We start from the raw sequence: 14,642 nt of genomic DNA, 5'->3' as shown, positions 1-14,642 counted from the left end.
GGAATTCACATATGATTTCTCTGTGGGAGTCGTGCTTGCCTGAACTGAAGCTAACCTGGGGGGAGTTGGTGTTAGTCCCCTGGCATTGCTGTACTGAGTGAACATGACCTGTGTTTTATCAGTAAGGTTGCTGGATAGCTGACAGTTGTGCAGTGGCTCACTGTGTCAAAGCTTTGTGTGTTTGTGGGTGTCTCTTTTTTTTTGTTTTGTTTTTTTAAATCCAGTACCTACAGTCAGTGGTAGCAAATGGAGTTTGGGGATTGGGGGAATCCATAGTACCAAGCCACCTTCAAGTTTTATCTCACGGCTTTATCTCTGTGGTTGCTTACTGCAGGGTTGATAACTCCTTTTCCCTACACCTGGACATGAATTCTCCAGTTTGCTGTGCTTCACAGGGGTAACATTTTTATGCACTTTTCTCTCACCAGCTGACAGACTACATCAATGCTAGCTTTATGGATGGCTACAAGCAAAGGAATGCTTACATTGGTACTCAAGGTAGGAGCCTGCTGTTTCAAATGGGGAAGTGCAGGGCCAGTATTTTCCTCTTCAAATGCAGTGCCTTTCACACTCCCTAATACCGTTGGGTTGGGGCCAGTCTATACTCAGAGGATTCCTGTGGTGAATGATTTATTAACTTGTCCCTGAGAGGGCTGGAGTGCCCCTGGCAAGCAGCTAAAAAGAAGAGGGGCTGGAGATGTGTTATGGTTGAGTTTGCATGTTGTGTCATAAGTTGTCTTGGTGCATGGCTTCCTGCTGAGAAATGTGGCCACTCCTTTGAAGAAGGGCCGCACAGAATGGGCAGAAGTTGAACATACGGAAAAAGCTCAGTGGGAAGTCCCTTGATGTGAATGGAGAAATGCCCACTGATTTTTTTTTTGGATAAGATGAGGTTCTTCCTAGTCAGGGAAGCAGTGAAATTGCTCTGGACGAATCACTGTGCCTCTCTGCTTTAGTCAGGGATGGCCCTGCCTTGAGCAGGGGGCTGGACTAGGTGACCTTGTGAGGTCCCTTTCCAGTCCTACTTTTCTGTAATCCTACAGGGCTATTTGTTCCTTGTCTCTACAGTTCCCTGCCTGTCTCCTTACAACTGGGTGCTATGTGGGTGAACTCATTAATGTATGTGCAGCTTTTGGGTGCTACATGACTTCCATAGAATGGAGGAGCATCACGGCCCAGCAGTGACCAAACATCCCCCACTTGCTTGCTTCAGGCCCAGAGGGCTAGGGCAGAGTCCTGGAGCAAGAAGGAATAGGAAGGACCCTGGGGCTGGGGGACATGCAGCTTGGCAGGGAGTCAGAGACTGATCTCAGCAACAATGTTCAAAAATATTGAACAGCTGCTGTTCCTGTTCAGGCCAGTGGGAGTCAGGGGTGCTCAGCGCTTGGGGAAAGCAAGCATTCTTGGGCTGTGCCATCAGGGAATGGTACTGTATTTGAAATGCAGCCCTTCATTAAACATGGCAAATATTTCCCTCCTTTTAGGCACAGGAGTGCATGGCAACTTAACTTCTTACCCAGTATCCTGGGACTGTTTGGAAACAAGCATCTTGGCTAAGGCAGATGCTCTCTCCAGTGACTGATAACTACAGCCTCCCTTTTCATGGCACCACCTACCTTGTTTCTTCAAAGGGTGTGTGCTCAGCTGCATTGTGCTCTCTGTGGGTTGTAGAGTATCATCATGCATTTCCAGTATGTTTCCAAGGCTGCTCATCCAATTCAGATGGATACACTCTGGTATCTTGAGGAGAGGAGCAGCCCAGGGGGATCTTCTGAGGAGGTTTTAAGTAGGCATCTCCCTGACTTTCCATCAGTAGGAACTTGCTGGGGCTTTAGCCAGTCCAACGTGAGACTGGAAGGAATATTCTGGTTGCATTTGATTCATCCCTGTCTTGTCTTGTGCTCATTTTGAAAAATGTAATTTTCCATGTCACCAAAATGTGGCAGTGCCACTAAGGGAGACCTATCTTGTGTACATCCACTTTTTCTCTCAAAACACGTGTTTCAACTTGTCAACTCTTCAACAGGACCAAAAAAATGCACTTCAGAGATGGCAGACATGTTAACAGCTGGCTGGAAACTTGTCAGCCATTTTAAACTTTTAACTTGTATCCCATTTGACCTTTGAGGTGTAAGTATAGCATTTGCTGTGGGTCTTCCCTCCTCACTTCCCCCATAATCCAGCTGCATTCTGTAGCTGTGTTACTCTCACTAGCCAGAGGGCCCAGAAACTGCCAAGTGGTTGGGAGAAGGGAAGCAATATCACCATCCACCCACTAATGAACTATCTGTCAGTGCTGGACAGTGGTATATCCCCGAGCAGGGGTTCTCAAAGTTTTTACGCCGAGGCCTGGCAAACCACAGCCCAGCAGCCACAGCTGACAATGTCTGGAATTTCTGGCCAGCAGACAAGGCAACCCCCACCCCCAGGCAAGGGTGTGGGCTAAACCCTGTGCTGCCATGAACCCTGCAGAAGGAGCCGCAGCCTCTCCACCAGGCTCTGGGGGGCTGCGTGCTTGCGTCTGGTCTGACTGTGCTGCAGACCAGCAGCTGACCCACTGCAGCCCAGGGATTGAGAACCCCTGTCCTAGAGCATTGTGTGTGCACTTGGTGCTAAAGCCTTTGTAAGCTCCAGATAGCATTTTGAGGCCAACAACTGGATGGAGTGATACTAGGTTTGTAGTTGCCACCACACATCCATGTTGCCCAGTGGAAAGTACTGGAATCAACTTGGAATCTTCTGCCAAGGCAGGTGGAGAACATCGGGGCAGCAGTCCAGGTAAACAGTGTCCCAGGTCACCTACACCATTTGGCAGGATATTGGATGGGATTTCTCCAAAGTCACTGGCCCCTCCTGCCTGTGTCCTTATACGTGTGTTCTGTCACTTCAGGACCTCTGGAAAACACCTATTGCGACTTCTGGCGCATGGTTTGGGAGCAAAATGTTCTGGTGATTGTCATGACAACCAGGTGAGTGTGCATTCAGCTCAGTTACTTTCTTGGTTGAGATACAGAACAGAGGTTTTGTGGATATTTCAAATCCCACATTGCTGTGTTACAAAACACGTTACTGCTGTTGTGCAGGCTAAAGTTCAGCTGAGGTAACCACATTTGGTTTTATTAAATTCCACCTCTTGTGGTTTAAATTCACAACACTAGATGTGGCACTATCATTTTCTTCATTTTCTGCCCTAGCTTGTTTTGTAGTGGTGGCATGCACTGTTGAAGCAGCCATCCCATTCTACCTCAGACGTGGTTGCATTTTGAGGATGACCGTATTTCTTGTATGTATTGTATGAATGCAAAAAGCAAAACAAACTCTGTGTGTCTGCACTGGGGAGCTTGTAAGGCACTTGGGATCCTATTTCCCACTTCCAAAATAGGCTTCTTTAACCTTGGGCTTAACTCAAGTGGCTTAACTTCCGTGCCTGTTTCCCCATCTCTAAAATTGGCCACCCACTACTGGAGGATGCTTTGAGTTGCCTGATAATCTAACATAGCAGTCTGTTCAGTCCATGAGCTCACCATGCCCTCCTTGCCCCCACAGTCCTGGTGCAAGGGAAGATGCCCTCTCTTTGGCTGTCTCATTTCCTTCCTTTTCTACTGATAACTGGGGTATGCATGCAGCATAGCACCTTCCTTCTGAGTGCAGATTCAGAGTGTGTGCTTAGCTCTGTGTTTATGATCCAGCTCCATAGAAGCCAGTAGGTGACAAGGCTGGGATCAAATGATCTACTTCTCTGCCTCTGTGAGGAACAGAGGAAGAACCTCTTGCCCTTTTCTCCTCTTTCTATTTGGTGTATTACAGGCTGGAGGAGGGAAACCGGAAGAAGTGTGGCCAGTATTGGCCCCTAGAGAAAGACTTCCGAGTGTGCTATGGGACTCTCACTGTCACCAACCTTGGGGTGGAAAACCTGAATCATTACAAGAAAACCATTCTGGAAATCTATAACACTGAGGTAACTATCCACGCCAGTCCTGTGGTGGAAAAAGTGAGTAGGGCAATATTCCTGAGCTGCCTACGACTTCAGCATAGGGAGAGATAGCTAGGCTGCCATCTTCCCAGTGGCATGGAGCTAGGAATGAGCAGGCAGAGTGTCTTCATTGCCACATGTAAAGTGTGGCTTGGAACCCAGATGTACTGCCTGATGTAGCAGAAGACAGAGATTCTCATTTCTGCAGAAGAGGAAGGCAGATGGCTCGGGCTGGCACCTAGTAGGACATCTGGGTTTGACTCTATACTGAAGCAACTACAGTAGCCTGCAGAAGCATTGTCTGGGCTGTCAGTGGAGTGGAGGCCACCATGTGACCACATGGCATTTATTAGTGGCTTACTAATCACTAGGAAGGGGAAGACCTGTGGGAGCACTGTGTGTGTGACCAGAGAAACAAAGGGAGGGGAGTGTTGGTGGTAGAAGGAAGGAGTGGGAGCATAGAGAAATTAAGGAGACCCTGGTGGGCTGGGATAGGGCTGGCTGGGGGCGGGTCCATGCTGGTGTGCTTGCATGGCCTGTCTGGTGCCTGGGGACACAAAAGCGGGAGTGTGGAGTTCCTCTGCAAGGGAGTCTCCCTGGGGGAACAGGCCTGTCAGCTGGAAGAACTGACAGTGAAGCTTTCTCGCGCAGAACAGAGAGCGGCGCCTGGTGTCTCATTTCCAGTACTTGAGTTGGCCGGATTATGGCGTCCCCTCATCAGCTGCCACTCTCATCGACTTCCTGGGAGCTGTGAAGCAGCAGCAGAGGGTTGCAGTCAGTGCCCTGGGGCCACGTTTCAAAGGTCACCCAGGAGGACCACCAATAGTGGTCCACTGCAGTGCCGGCATTGGCCGTACAGGTAATTATCTCTGATTCTGGAAACATACTGATTGTGTGTCTGTGGGTTGGGGGTGGGGGTTCCATCTAAATGAGGGGAGGGGAGGTACATGTTGCTGTTGTCTGTCCTAGGGGACCCCAAGGAAGTGTCTCAGTTCCTCCCATACTCTCTCTGGAAGCTCTTCAGACCCCGCACCAGGAATCCTTGTATCCCCTGCCCCTTTCTCTTTAAGATCCACCTTGGTTCCTGTCCATGAGGTGGCTTGTACTCTGCATCTGATTGTGATTCCCTCCAGGCATGGTCAGACCTGATTCTTAAAGAGCCAGGAGGAATCACGGCCAAGGATATGAGGTTACTTTTCTCCCTGAGGAAGCCAATCCAAGTGCTGGGATTCAGAGAGCAGAGTTAGGAGCTGAACCTGGGTCATTTGAGGCAAGGCAGCGCTACTGATGTGGTCCTGATATGCACATTAATGCCCTATCTGGGGACCCCCCTGGGATGTGGCTCCTGGGCAGGTTGATGCAGTGTATATGATGGTCATATACATCGTCCCAGAGCCTTATGTCCCCACCTGTCCTCCAAGGACAAATTACTCCTTGCAGGAACCCTGGGCTAACGGGTGGAAGTCAAGCAGGAAATCTCAGCGGTGAAGATGTTTTTAAGATACCTAGGCTGGACTGTCACTGGAAGTCCAGGAGTCCTGTGGTGCAGTGCCCTGGGGTGGTAGCCATCCCTGATTAATGCATGGGAGGCATTTGGCTGGAATAGCTGGTTGTTTCCGCCCCCAGGTACGTTCTGCGCACTGGACATCTGCCTCTCGCAGCTCCAGGACGTGGGCACGCTGAACGTGCACCAGACGGTGATGCGGATGAGAACGCAGAGAGCCTTCAGCATCCAGACCCCTGAGCAGTACTATTTCTGCTACATGGCCATCATCGAGCATGCTCGGCGCGAGGGTCTGCTGCCCTCCAACCACACACGAGCAGACCAGGAGAAGAGCTAATCGGAGCATGGGGCCCCCACCCCTGATGGCAGGGACTTGATCTGTCAATCACGATCAGCCCACCCTCCTCATGACTAGTCCAAATTCAGTGGAGCCTTCGGGTTGTGACCATCAGTGATGCTGAGACGGACTTCTTTGTTGTAAGGCTCCCGTTGACCTTTCTTTGGCTAGTTGGTTATGACCTGTCTCAGAGTAGCCACTGACTAGCAGCTCATGTTTCTAAAGTTTAGCACCTACCATTGAACTGTGCCTTATTAAAACCAAATCGTGGCTGCCACATGCCAGGGGTAACTAGAGAGGAGTGGGAAGAGGATTTACTTCTCACCTTGGTGTCTTTATTTTTTTTTTTCATGGGACCACCTGAAATACCCATAGAGAGGACTTGACTTGAATATCCATCCTAGAAACCATTTCCAGTACCACCCTTGCCTAGGGTTTAGAAAAGGCATGTACTTCAGTCTTACCTGCCACTAAGCGTGAGTGTCTGTATGTATGTGTATATATAATATATCCTTGATGTGTTCAGGTCTAGCCTACATACGTATTATATAGATACATATATATGAGCGCGCCTGTCTTTAGCAGCTCGCAGGGCTCAGTCTTGTAATGTTGTCTCACTGCTGTGATCTCGAGTGATGAGTGATAGCCTTGCAGTGGTAACAGTGCAACGATGTTACTGGCTCTTTCCTTTCCTTTCACTCCTTAGACACAGCTTTAGGGATGCAGGCACTTGCCAGGAACCATGCACGCTGGTGTACAGAGCGGGGTGCGTATCGTACCAGCATGTTCTTGTTGGACTGGTGATGTGCAGGGAATCAGCACTCCTGTAAGCTGGTGAGATGCTGCCAGGGCCACATGGTGCATCCTTCTTCCCAGAGGCTGTTAGGGATCGCTTAACATGACCTGTCTTGCTATTGTGCAACTGCTCTCTCTTCCCCTTGCCTGTCTTGCTTTGGTTCAGAGGGGTGGACCAGTTTTCCCAGGAGCAGGGCATTGTGCATTTCCCCATGACAAAAGGATGTTGCTGCCCTGGGACAGGCTCCCCTACTGCTTCCAGGGAGGCCAGTTGGTACGAAGTGCTGCAGGGCAGAGGGTGCAAGCTGCTGTCAGAACTACTGGGCTTTCCTTGATGGCAGTAATGTTCTGCAGTTAGAGTTTGTGCTTTTCTAGGGTCCCACCTGTCCCAGCCATACTTCACCAGGGGTGAGTCGTGGCAGCCTCTAGTGCCAAGCAAAAGCCAAAACCATCTGAAGGTAGGGAAATCAAAAACCTCAGAGTAGCTGGTGTCCCCTTCCTCCACACAGCACCCAGTCTGCCAAGGATCAGTCCTGAGCCCATATTTTGTCCCAGCCTTCTTAAGGTGCTTGCTGCTGGGATCTCTGACTATCTATCATGCCCCCCTGTTCCCTGCCTCAGGAGGTGAGGCTGGCAGCTGAGTGGACCTTAGTAATTTTATACTGTAATAAGCTCTTTGAATGTGTATATTCTTATTTTTACAATCTTTTTTGTTTTGTTTTGTTTTGGGGTTTTTTTGGTTTTGTATTTAACGTGAACTTGATCAGAGCCAGAAATAACTATAAATGTTACTATTCGCTCTCATATGGTGATGCAGTTTTTGTACTGACATATAAATACACCTACAGATGACCAGTGCTCTTAGCTTCATTGATGTAGCAGTTTGGGGACAGAGGGAGGAGGTTGAGAAGGAGACTGTGGGTGACAACAGAAGGAGGAGGGGGGTTAATATCATGGGCCCGATGCCCCCATTTAGACCAAATACTGGCTTCATCTCCAGTGGGCAATGATGTAATTGGGAGTCTTTCCATTAGTTCAGTGGAGGCAGGATCAGACCCTCAGGGGTGCCAGATGTTGGAGAGCTTTGGTGAGAGCTTCTTATTAGGCCTCAAACTGAATGCAAGCGCTTCATGGATGACTGTTCTGATGTCAGTGAAGGCAATGCAGGTAGCTCTTGTTGGTTAGAAGTGCATTCATTTTGCATTGTCAGACTCCGCTTCTTGTGTGTGCAGTACTTGTGTGTAAAGCCCATGAGTTGAGGCTACTGCCAACAAGAAACAATCCCAGTTAAATGAGTCTCCCCTCCCGAGTCCTGAATTTTCTTTGCACTAAGCAACCTTCCCTAAAGGAGCAGGTATAGACAGTCCACCTGGGAGCAGAGGGTGGACTTTGTGTTTCAAGAAAGCTAGTGCTCCTTCCAGTAATCAGTCAGTTAAATTCTAGCATGTCTATCTCCCCCTCTTCCTTCCTCCCCCCCCAGAAGAGATGCAGGAAAGGCCCATTGTCATCTTCAAGCTTTGGATAGAGGATGGCTGGCAAAAATAATCTGTGTCTTGTGAAGGTTAAGTTTGCCAACTCACTGTAATTTAATACAAAAGCCTCAGTTATGTGATTAATTACAGATCACTTCACATGCTAAATACCAGCATGTGGCAGGATTTAAATTTAATAAAGTACACTGGGGGGATCCTGGGCACTTGTTATTTAAATTGAGCTAGCGCCAGTAAAGGACTTTGGGAACAAAATGTTAGGTGCCGAGGTATCCAGCCCCCATGATGGAATCGTTAACCCTGTGTTGAGCGCCCCAGCTCCCTGCGTGCTGGCTGGGAAAGAGAAGTACCATAGAACAGACCCTCAGATAGTCAGTGGGCCACTACCTGGTAACAGGAAATACTGAGGCGGGGTGGGGTGCACACACCCAGCCATATCCACAGCTTACGTGCCCAGCTCAGGGCTGCAGAGAAGTACCTCCGTCCACTTGGGAATCCTGGACTGTCCTGAAGCCAGGCACCTGTGCCTGTTCTTCCAGTGAACCAAGCAGGGCTCCATCTCTAAAGCACAAGTGAAGAAGTTGGGGATGGCGCTGCCCCCCCCTTCTTCCAAAAATAGCCTACTGATTACAGCAGCTGCCCAGGAAGTGGGAGACTCATTTCAAGTTCCCTGAGGAGATACAGACCTTCATTTCTCATCACCTAGCAGGTTAGAGGCTGTTCTACAGCAGGCCCCTCTCCACCTGTCCTACTGACACTGTGCTGCTGTGCAGGCAGGAAATCAAGATGCCTTGGTCAGAGAGAGCAAATGAGGGGGGTAGGGGCATGGCCCTGTGGTTTGTGGTGAATGTACTAGGGTGGGATGAGAGAATAACTCCCTAGGGACCACTCCCTGAACCATTTCTTTGTTTATATCTGAATAAGTGGCAGCTGCCACTCCATTTTGTGAGGATCTCAGTCCTGTTGGGGTGTGGAGGGCATATGCTGAAAATGCCTGCTGGTGTGAGGCCATCAGGAGGATTAGGAAGAAGGACATTTATGTGGATCCTGATTAGGTTTAGGTGTGTACTGGAGACCAAGCTGCTCTGTTCTGACAAGACTGCAGTTCTGGACAGAGGCGCAATCTTACTGTCAGTAAGAGCTGTAGCTTCAGAGCTTGATAGCTCCAGAGCTTGGTAGCAGCCAAGCTGGGATGTCAGAGGGGACACACTTAGATTTAGGTGCCCGCTTTACCACCACCTATGGAACTGGCCTTTTATTAGTATCTGGAGGTCCCCACCCAGACTGGAATTTCATTGTTGTCGGTCCTGTCCAGAGTGCCCTGGAGAGCTTACAGCCTAAAGATTAAAATGGATGGGAATGGACAGATGCACGGAAAAGGGAGGTGCCAAGGTGAGATCTTCAACCCCCCCCCCCGATCTGTGAACTGGCCCCTTTTTTTGAAATTCTCCATGTCATTTCCATGCACACAGTCCCTCCTCGATGACCACCCAGGAGGTGAGTTCTCATACCTGTCATGTGAGAGCTCATCCACATATTTTTGCTCAGATTATAATGAAAATAACTGGACAGGACTAATGACACCAGCTCTCCTCGGTGCAAGTGTGCTTCTGTATGCACATAGATACAAATGCACAAAGATGTATTAATGCTGTACTCATTTGAATTGGGAAGTGTCAACCATGTCCCTTCAACCACTGAGTTCAGTGTCTGCTATAACGACTCTGCTTGATATTTGTTATTGCTTTTACTAACCTTATTTAAACGTAGGGGTAGTTACATGTATAAGTAAAGTATGTATACTTTAATTCTCCCCACCCCACTTATGAAGGTACTAAAGACACTTAGCATTCCCTTCTTAGAGAGAGCTTGTTGTCTCTCTAAGGTGTCCAACACCTGCTGTTTGCAAATCTCAGCTCCTTTCCCCAGTCCTGATCTATGTAAAAAAGAACAAGGTGAATGTTAGGTGCTCAGACCCTGCAGAGAGATGTAGTGCTATTCTACAGCCTGATAGCCAGACAAGGTGGATCTCATTAGATCCAGCACAGCACAGTCCAAGTGCTGGCAGCATCCTAGAGGCAGAGGGAACAAGGGGCAGAGAGAGGGAAGAATGTGAAGGAATAAGTCCAAATGGTAATCAGCCTCAGGGAAGCTCAGTCTTGGGCTTGTCCCTTGGTTATACCAATACAGGCCAAGGCACTGATGCTGGGGCACTATCCAGTGCATGCTGTCAGGAGTCATTAATCAAAGACATTAGCAACTACAAAGTCCATCCCATAGATCAGGGCCCTGTTGGGTCTGTACTATGTATAATGCATGGAGATGGACAGCACTTGTCTTGATGAGCCAGTAAGATGAAACAAATGATCACCTGAGTCTCAGGCTAGTGTCTTATCTATCAGGCCTCATGACTTCCCTTGGGAAAGCTATTAGTAATTTAAAAAAAAAAAAGTACCTTAAGTGAAATCTTGGCCCTGCTGTTCAATGGGAGTTTTGCTACCCAAGTGTTTGGGGCTGAGTCAAAACAAGAAACTTTTACGTCCGTTTTTCCTTGTTATGGTTGGTGCTGCCCTCCCCAGGTGTGATCAGAAAGGAAAGGGAGAACTCTTACTTCAGGTTTTCAGCTGCTGGCTGACCAAGACAAAGTCCAATTTGTAAACATAGCATGAGTCTTGAGATCTTCTTGAATGAAGAAGGTGGAAGCAAATGGTACCGAAAATGTCACAGTTTTAAGGGCATGGACAGGTGATTGATTTCCTATCCTAGTAGCACTTGTATCTGTTTTGTATGGCAGTGTCCATTGCACTGGCTGTTACCCCAGAGCAGCTGTATGCAGTAGGTCTCACTGCTAGGTGGTGGTAAAGCTGATCAGATCCTATTCACCTTCAGTGAAAAGTTGTCTCAAGATGGACACAGACACTTAACTTAGTATAACTCTCCTGCTTCCCAGCCCTGGACCCAGTAGCATAACTAAGGTGTGTGAGAGCAAGCACTGACTTGTGGGTGGAGGGGGGAATGACAAAAATAGCTTCCACCTTCTTAATTCAACATACAACTGCTGCCCTGTATGTTGCTGTGGCCCAGGCCACAGAACTGCCCAGCTATGCCTTTGCCTGGATGCTACATTGCTGTTAATACAGTATTGGGTCCCAGTGCCCTATCAGTAGCTCTGTTATGGGTGTGCCTCCTACTAACAAGGTGCCCCAATAAACTCTCATGCATGCCAGTGCCTCTCTCCATATGAATAGCTCTGCTGAGCTAAAACAGGACTACTCCCATGTGGAATGATGCATTTGTAGGGCTGCAGGGTAGAGTGAGTCAGAAGTTTATGTACAGGAAAAGCATCCTGGTCAAGAATTAGGCAAGGGTAGCCATGTTGTCCTACTATATCTGGATGAGCCGCACCAAAGTGGCTAGCAAGTGTCATCTGTACAGTCAGAGTTTTGTGCAGGAAATGTTCCATGGTGAGAGAAGTATGCAAAGCCTGCAGGAAACTGACCACAGCCTGCAAGTTGAGACTTGGTGCCTGTGCGTTCTTGTCAACCAATTCTTCTCACCCAAAGATGAAAATGGAAACATAACTGAAAAAACAACCCAGAGGAGGCTATGTCAATCTGTGACTCACGGGCACAGAATAGATCCATTTCTAAAGGGATGTCCTACTTTGCTTAGCAAGACTCAAACTGGGCCTGATTCTTCAGGAAAAAAAAACCAAAACAACTAACTAAAATGCTTGTGTTCACTGTAAAAGAACTTGAATGGCCAAGTCACAATGCACTGCAGAGGCATGTGTGCTTTGCTTTTTCCCAAGTTCCATGATTCAGGAACAAGGGGACATTCAACAAAATTAAACGATGCCAAATTCAAGTCTGCTCAAAGGAAAGTTGCTCACTTCAGCAAGTGATTAAAGTGTGGAACTCACTGCCACAGGGTGTTACTGAGACCAAGAATTTAATAGTGTTTTACAAGGGAGAGGTTTTTTATATGGATCGCAAGAATATCCACAGACATAATTGACAATGACAGCAATTTTGGGACAGGAAATTAAAACTTCTGCTTTAGGGATCAAGCCAACATCTAGCTATCTGCAGTCAGCGTGAGACCAAACATAGGATATCCTACCTTCATCTCTGCCAGCTCTAGGATTCTCATGCCTTCCTATGAAACACCAGGTGCTGGTCCTGGTCTGAGGCAGGAAACTGCTTCCATCGGACCCCAAGTCTGAGTCAGTCTGATGATTCCTATTACTAGAGGGTGACAAACACATGCTGCATTTGTCCTGGGAGAAATCATACTTTAAACTCCCAATGTCAACTAATCATATTCCAGGTTGATACTTTAACCCAGATAGGCACCTCTATTGTGAACTATAAGTGTACAGATTTAAAATAAACAAAATAGATCAAGCTAAATGGACCAGATTATTTATATGAATCCCCCTGGGTGTGGACAGATGCAACCTTAAGCAGTTTTAAAAGGGGGAAGAGGGTGAGTCCACTCAGAAGCATCCCTCAGCTGATCCAGTGTAAACATTTTGTCTGTGTGCTTCTACCCCAGAATGAAATGGGTGGAACATTATTTTCATTCAGCCTTCACTTGTCATGGGATAGAGCGGACAGATGAATTAATTGCTGCACATTGGCTGTAAAGCATTATAATTTTAAAGTGCTTTTAATGTTACGTCACTCAGGCCTCCTTGCTTAGATTTGATTGCATACCATTAGGAAAGAAAAGAAGAATTCTTCATACACATGTTAAATGAAACTGGGAAATTTGTTTAGACAGAAAAGGGAACTTCTGTCTCTCTTGGATGTAAAAAACCTTACCCCTTCCTATCCTTACATTTTTTCCATAAAAGCATTGGCCCTTTAAATTATACAATCACATGAAAATAACACTTACTCTTACATAGCATTTGTCCATTCATGTCAAAGCACTCTGCAAAGTGGGTCAGCCCCAATTTGATTCCATTTTTACCTGTGGGGAGACTAAGGAGAGCACTGCAGTGATGAAGGTTGAATCTGAAAGGGTCATCAACTCCCACTTCTTTAAAGTATACTTTGAGTTTCACATACACCTACTGCTATAGTCACAGGTGCTGTGTGCGTCATTTCTGCAAATGCTGCATGTTTCCAAGCTGGCCTTTAAAGAGGCTGGGGAGATCAACAGGGGGAGTTTGCCCAGGGAACAGTCACTGATTGAGAGGAATGACATATGTAGGGGCAAAAGGATGTTTCCTGTAGGAAAGTAGCCCATGTGGGTATATAGGTGTTTGAATTAAAACTTTTCACCTCAAGGAGAGAAACAGGCCTGTAGGATAGTGTGCGAGGCCCTGACTTTCTGATACACACAAGCATTTCACTTGTGTTTGATTTATCCTTGTGCCAGACATGTTGTAAAATTGGGTTTCAGCATTTGCATTGATGGGTGCAAATCTTTGTGCACCTTGGGTATGACGCATGCTCAAAAGTACTTGTGCATATTTGCATACATGCTTCTGAACATACAGGCAGTTTTCTACCTTTTTACATAGAAGCATGGTTCCCAGGAATGCCTCCAGGAGTTTGCAAGCTATAGGAGCTATGGGCAGAATAAGGCCACTTGAAGAGGGTACTGCTGGGAGGACTCTGAGCCAAGGGACTATGGAGACCCATCAGTTCTGGTCCCACTGTGATCGTGAAGCTCAAGTGTTCTTGAGTGCCAGTGAGTTGTGTGTGGCTCTGGGAGGGGGGTGTTGATACCACAAAGCTTTAGGTATTGTGGTTTCACAGGAATGACTGGCTGGCTGTCAATGGCTTGACCAGGGATCACTACAAAACTAATCCTCAGTCAGCAACAACCCCATGTGCTGCAGGGAAGATGGAGAGGAGCTGGGCACCAAGGTCCTGACAGGGGAAAAAATCCCTTCTTCCCTTCAGTTAATTTCAAGAATGTGTAACCTGGACCGTCCAAGAGCTCTCTCCTGCACATCATTGTTGCATGGGCAACCCATCAAAGCCTGCTCCTCTCCTCTGAGCCCCAGCCAGTGGGTGCTGGGGTATGGCTCATTCCAGCTGCTACGGGTGGAGCTCTGCTGTGGCTACTTCTCTCCAGGGGATGTCCGTGAACATGGAAATTGTCTCCATCTCTGCTCCCCATCTAATGGATCCCTCTTGCCAGGTGGAAGAATCTGAAAAAAAGGGGGAGAAAGACATTGAGTTTTTCTGTTGCAAACTGTTCTTTTTAACAGGGTCAGAAGGGAGCTCAGCAGAACAGCTTGTACAGCCATTAGAAACAGGTGGGACAGCTGGTTCCAGAGCAGGACTCACCCTCCTGTACTGTTCGTGTCCCTGAGGGCAGCTGCACGCCCTTTCTCCAGCTGGCCACAGCCCTTTCTAGCAGTCCACACCCTCTTAGGCAGCAATGTGCCAGTCACTACTGCCTCTCCCAGGAACCAGCCCTGTTGCTAGTGCCAGCATCCTTCGCTTTCCATAACTGGCCCTGGTGGTAGAAGGCAGAATCTGAGCAGCTCCTGGTTGCGACACCAGAGGTAACTCAGCACTT

General features: G+C 47.8%; 1 protein-coding gene across 2 annotated transcripts in view; it reads left to right on the top strand.

Moving 5' to 3' along the window:
* PTPN9 (protein tyrosine phosphatase, non-receptor type 9) overlaps positions 1–13,993 on the top strand; it is a 50,169-nt gene extending 36,176 nt beyond the window's left edge. For both annotated transcript variants that reach the window (XM_019533337.1, XM_019533339.1), the window contains exons 9-13: positions 429–498; positions 2,891–2,969; positions 3,808–3,958; positions 4,625–4,832; positions 5,600–13,993. In XM_019533337.1, coding sequence (XP_019388882.1) covers positions 429–498; positions 2,891–2,969; positions 3,808–3,958; positions 4,625–4,832; positions 5,600–5,814 — 723 coding nt within the window. In that variant the 3' untranslated portion in view covers positions 5,815–13,993. The remainder of the gene's footprint in view (positions 1–428; positions 499–2,890; positions 2,970–3,807; positions 3,959–4,624; positions 4,833–5,599) is intronic.
* Positions 13,994–14,642: the final 649 nt, after the last annotated feature.

This window comes from Crocodylus porosus, unplaced genomic scaffold, assembly GCF_001723895.1.
Source record: "Crocodylus porosus isolate Cpor-Errol unplaced genomic scaffold, CroPor_comp1, whole genome shotgun sequence".
NCBI classification, from domain to species: domain Eukaryota; kingdom Metazoa; phylum Chordata; order Crocodylia; family Crocodylidae; genus Crocodylus; species Crocodylus porosus.
Note: the sequence above shows the minus strand (reverse complement) of the source record. Positions and strands in the feature narration are given on the sequence as shown.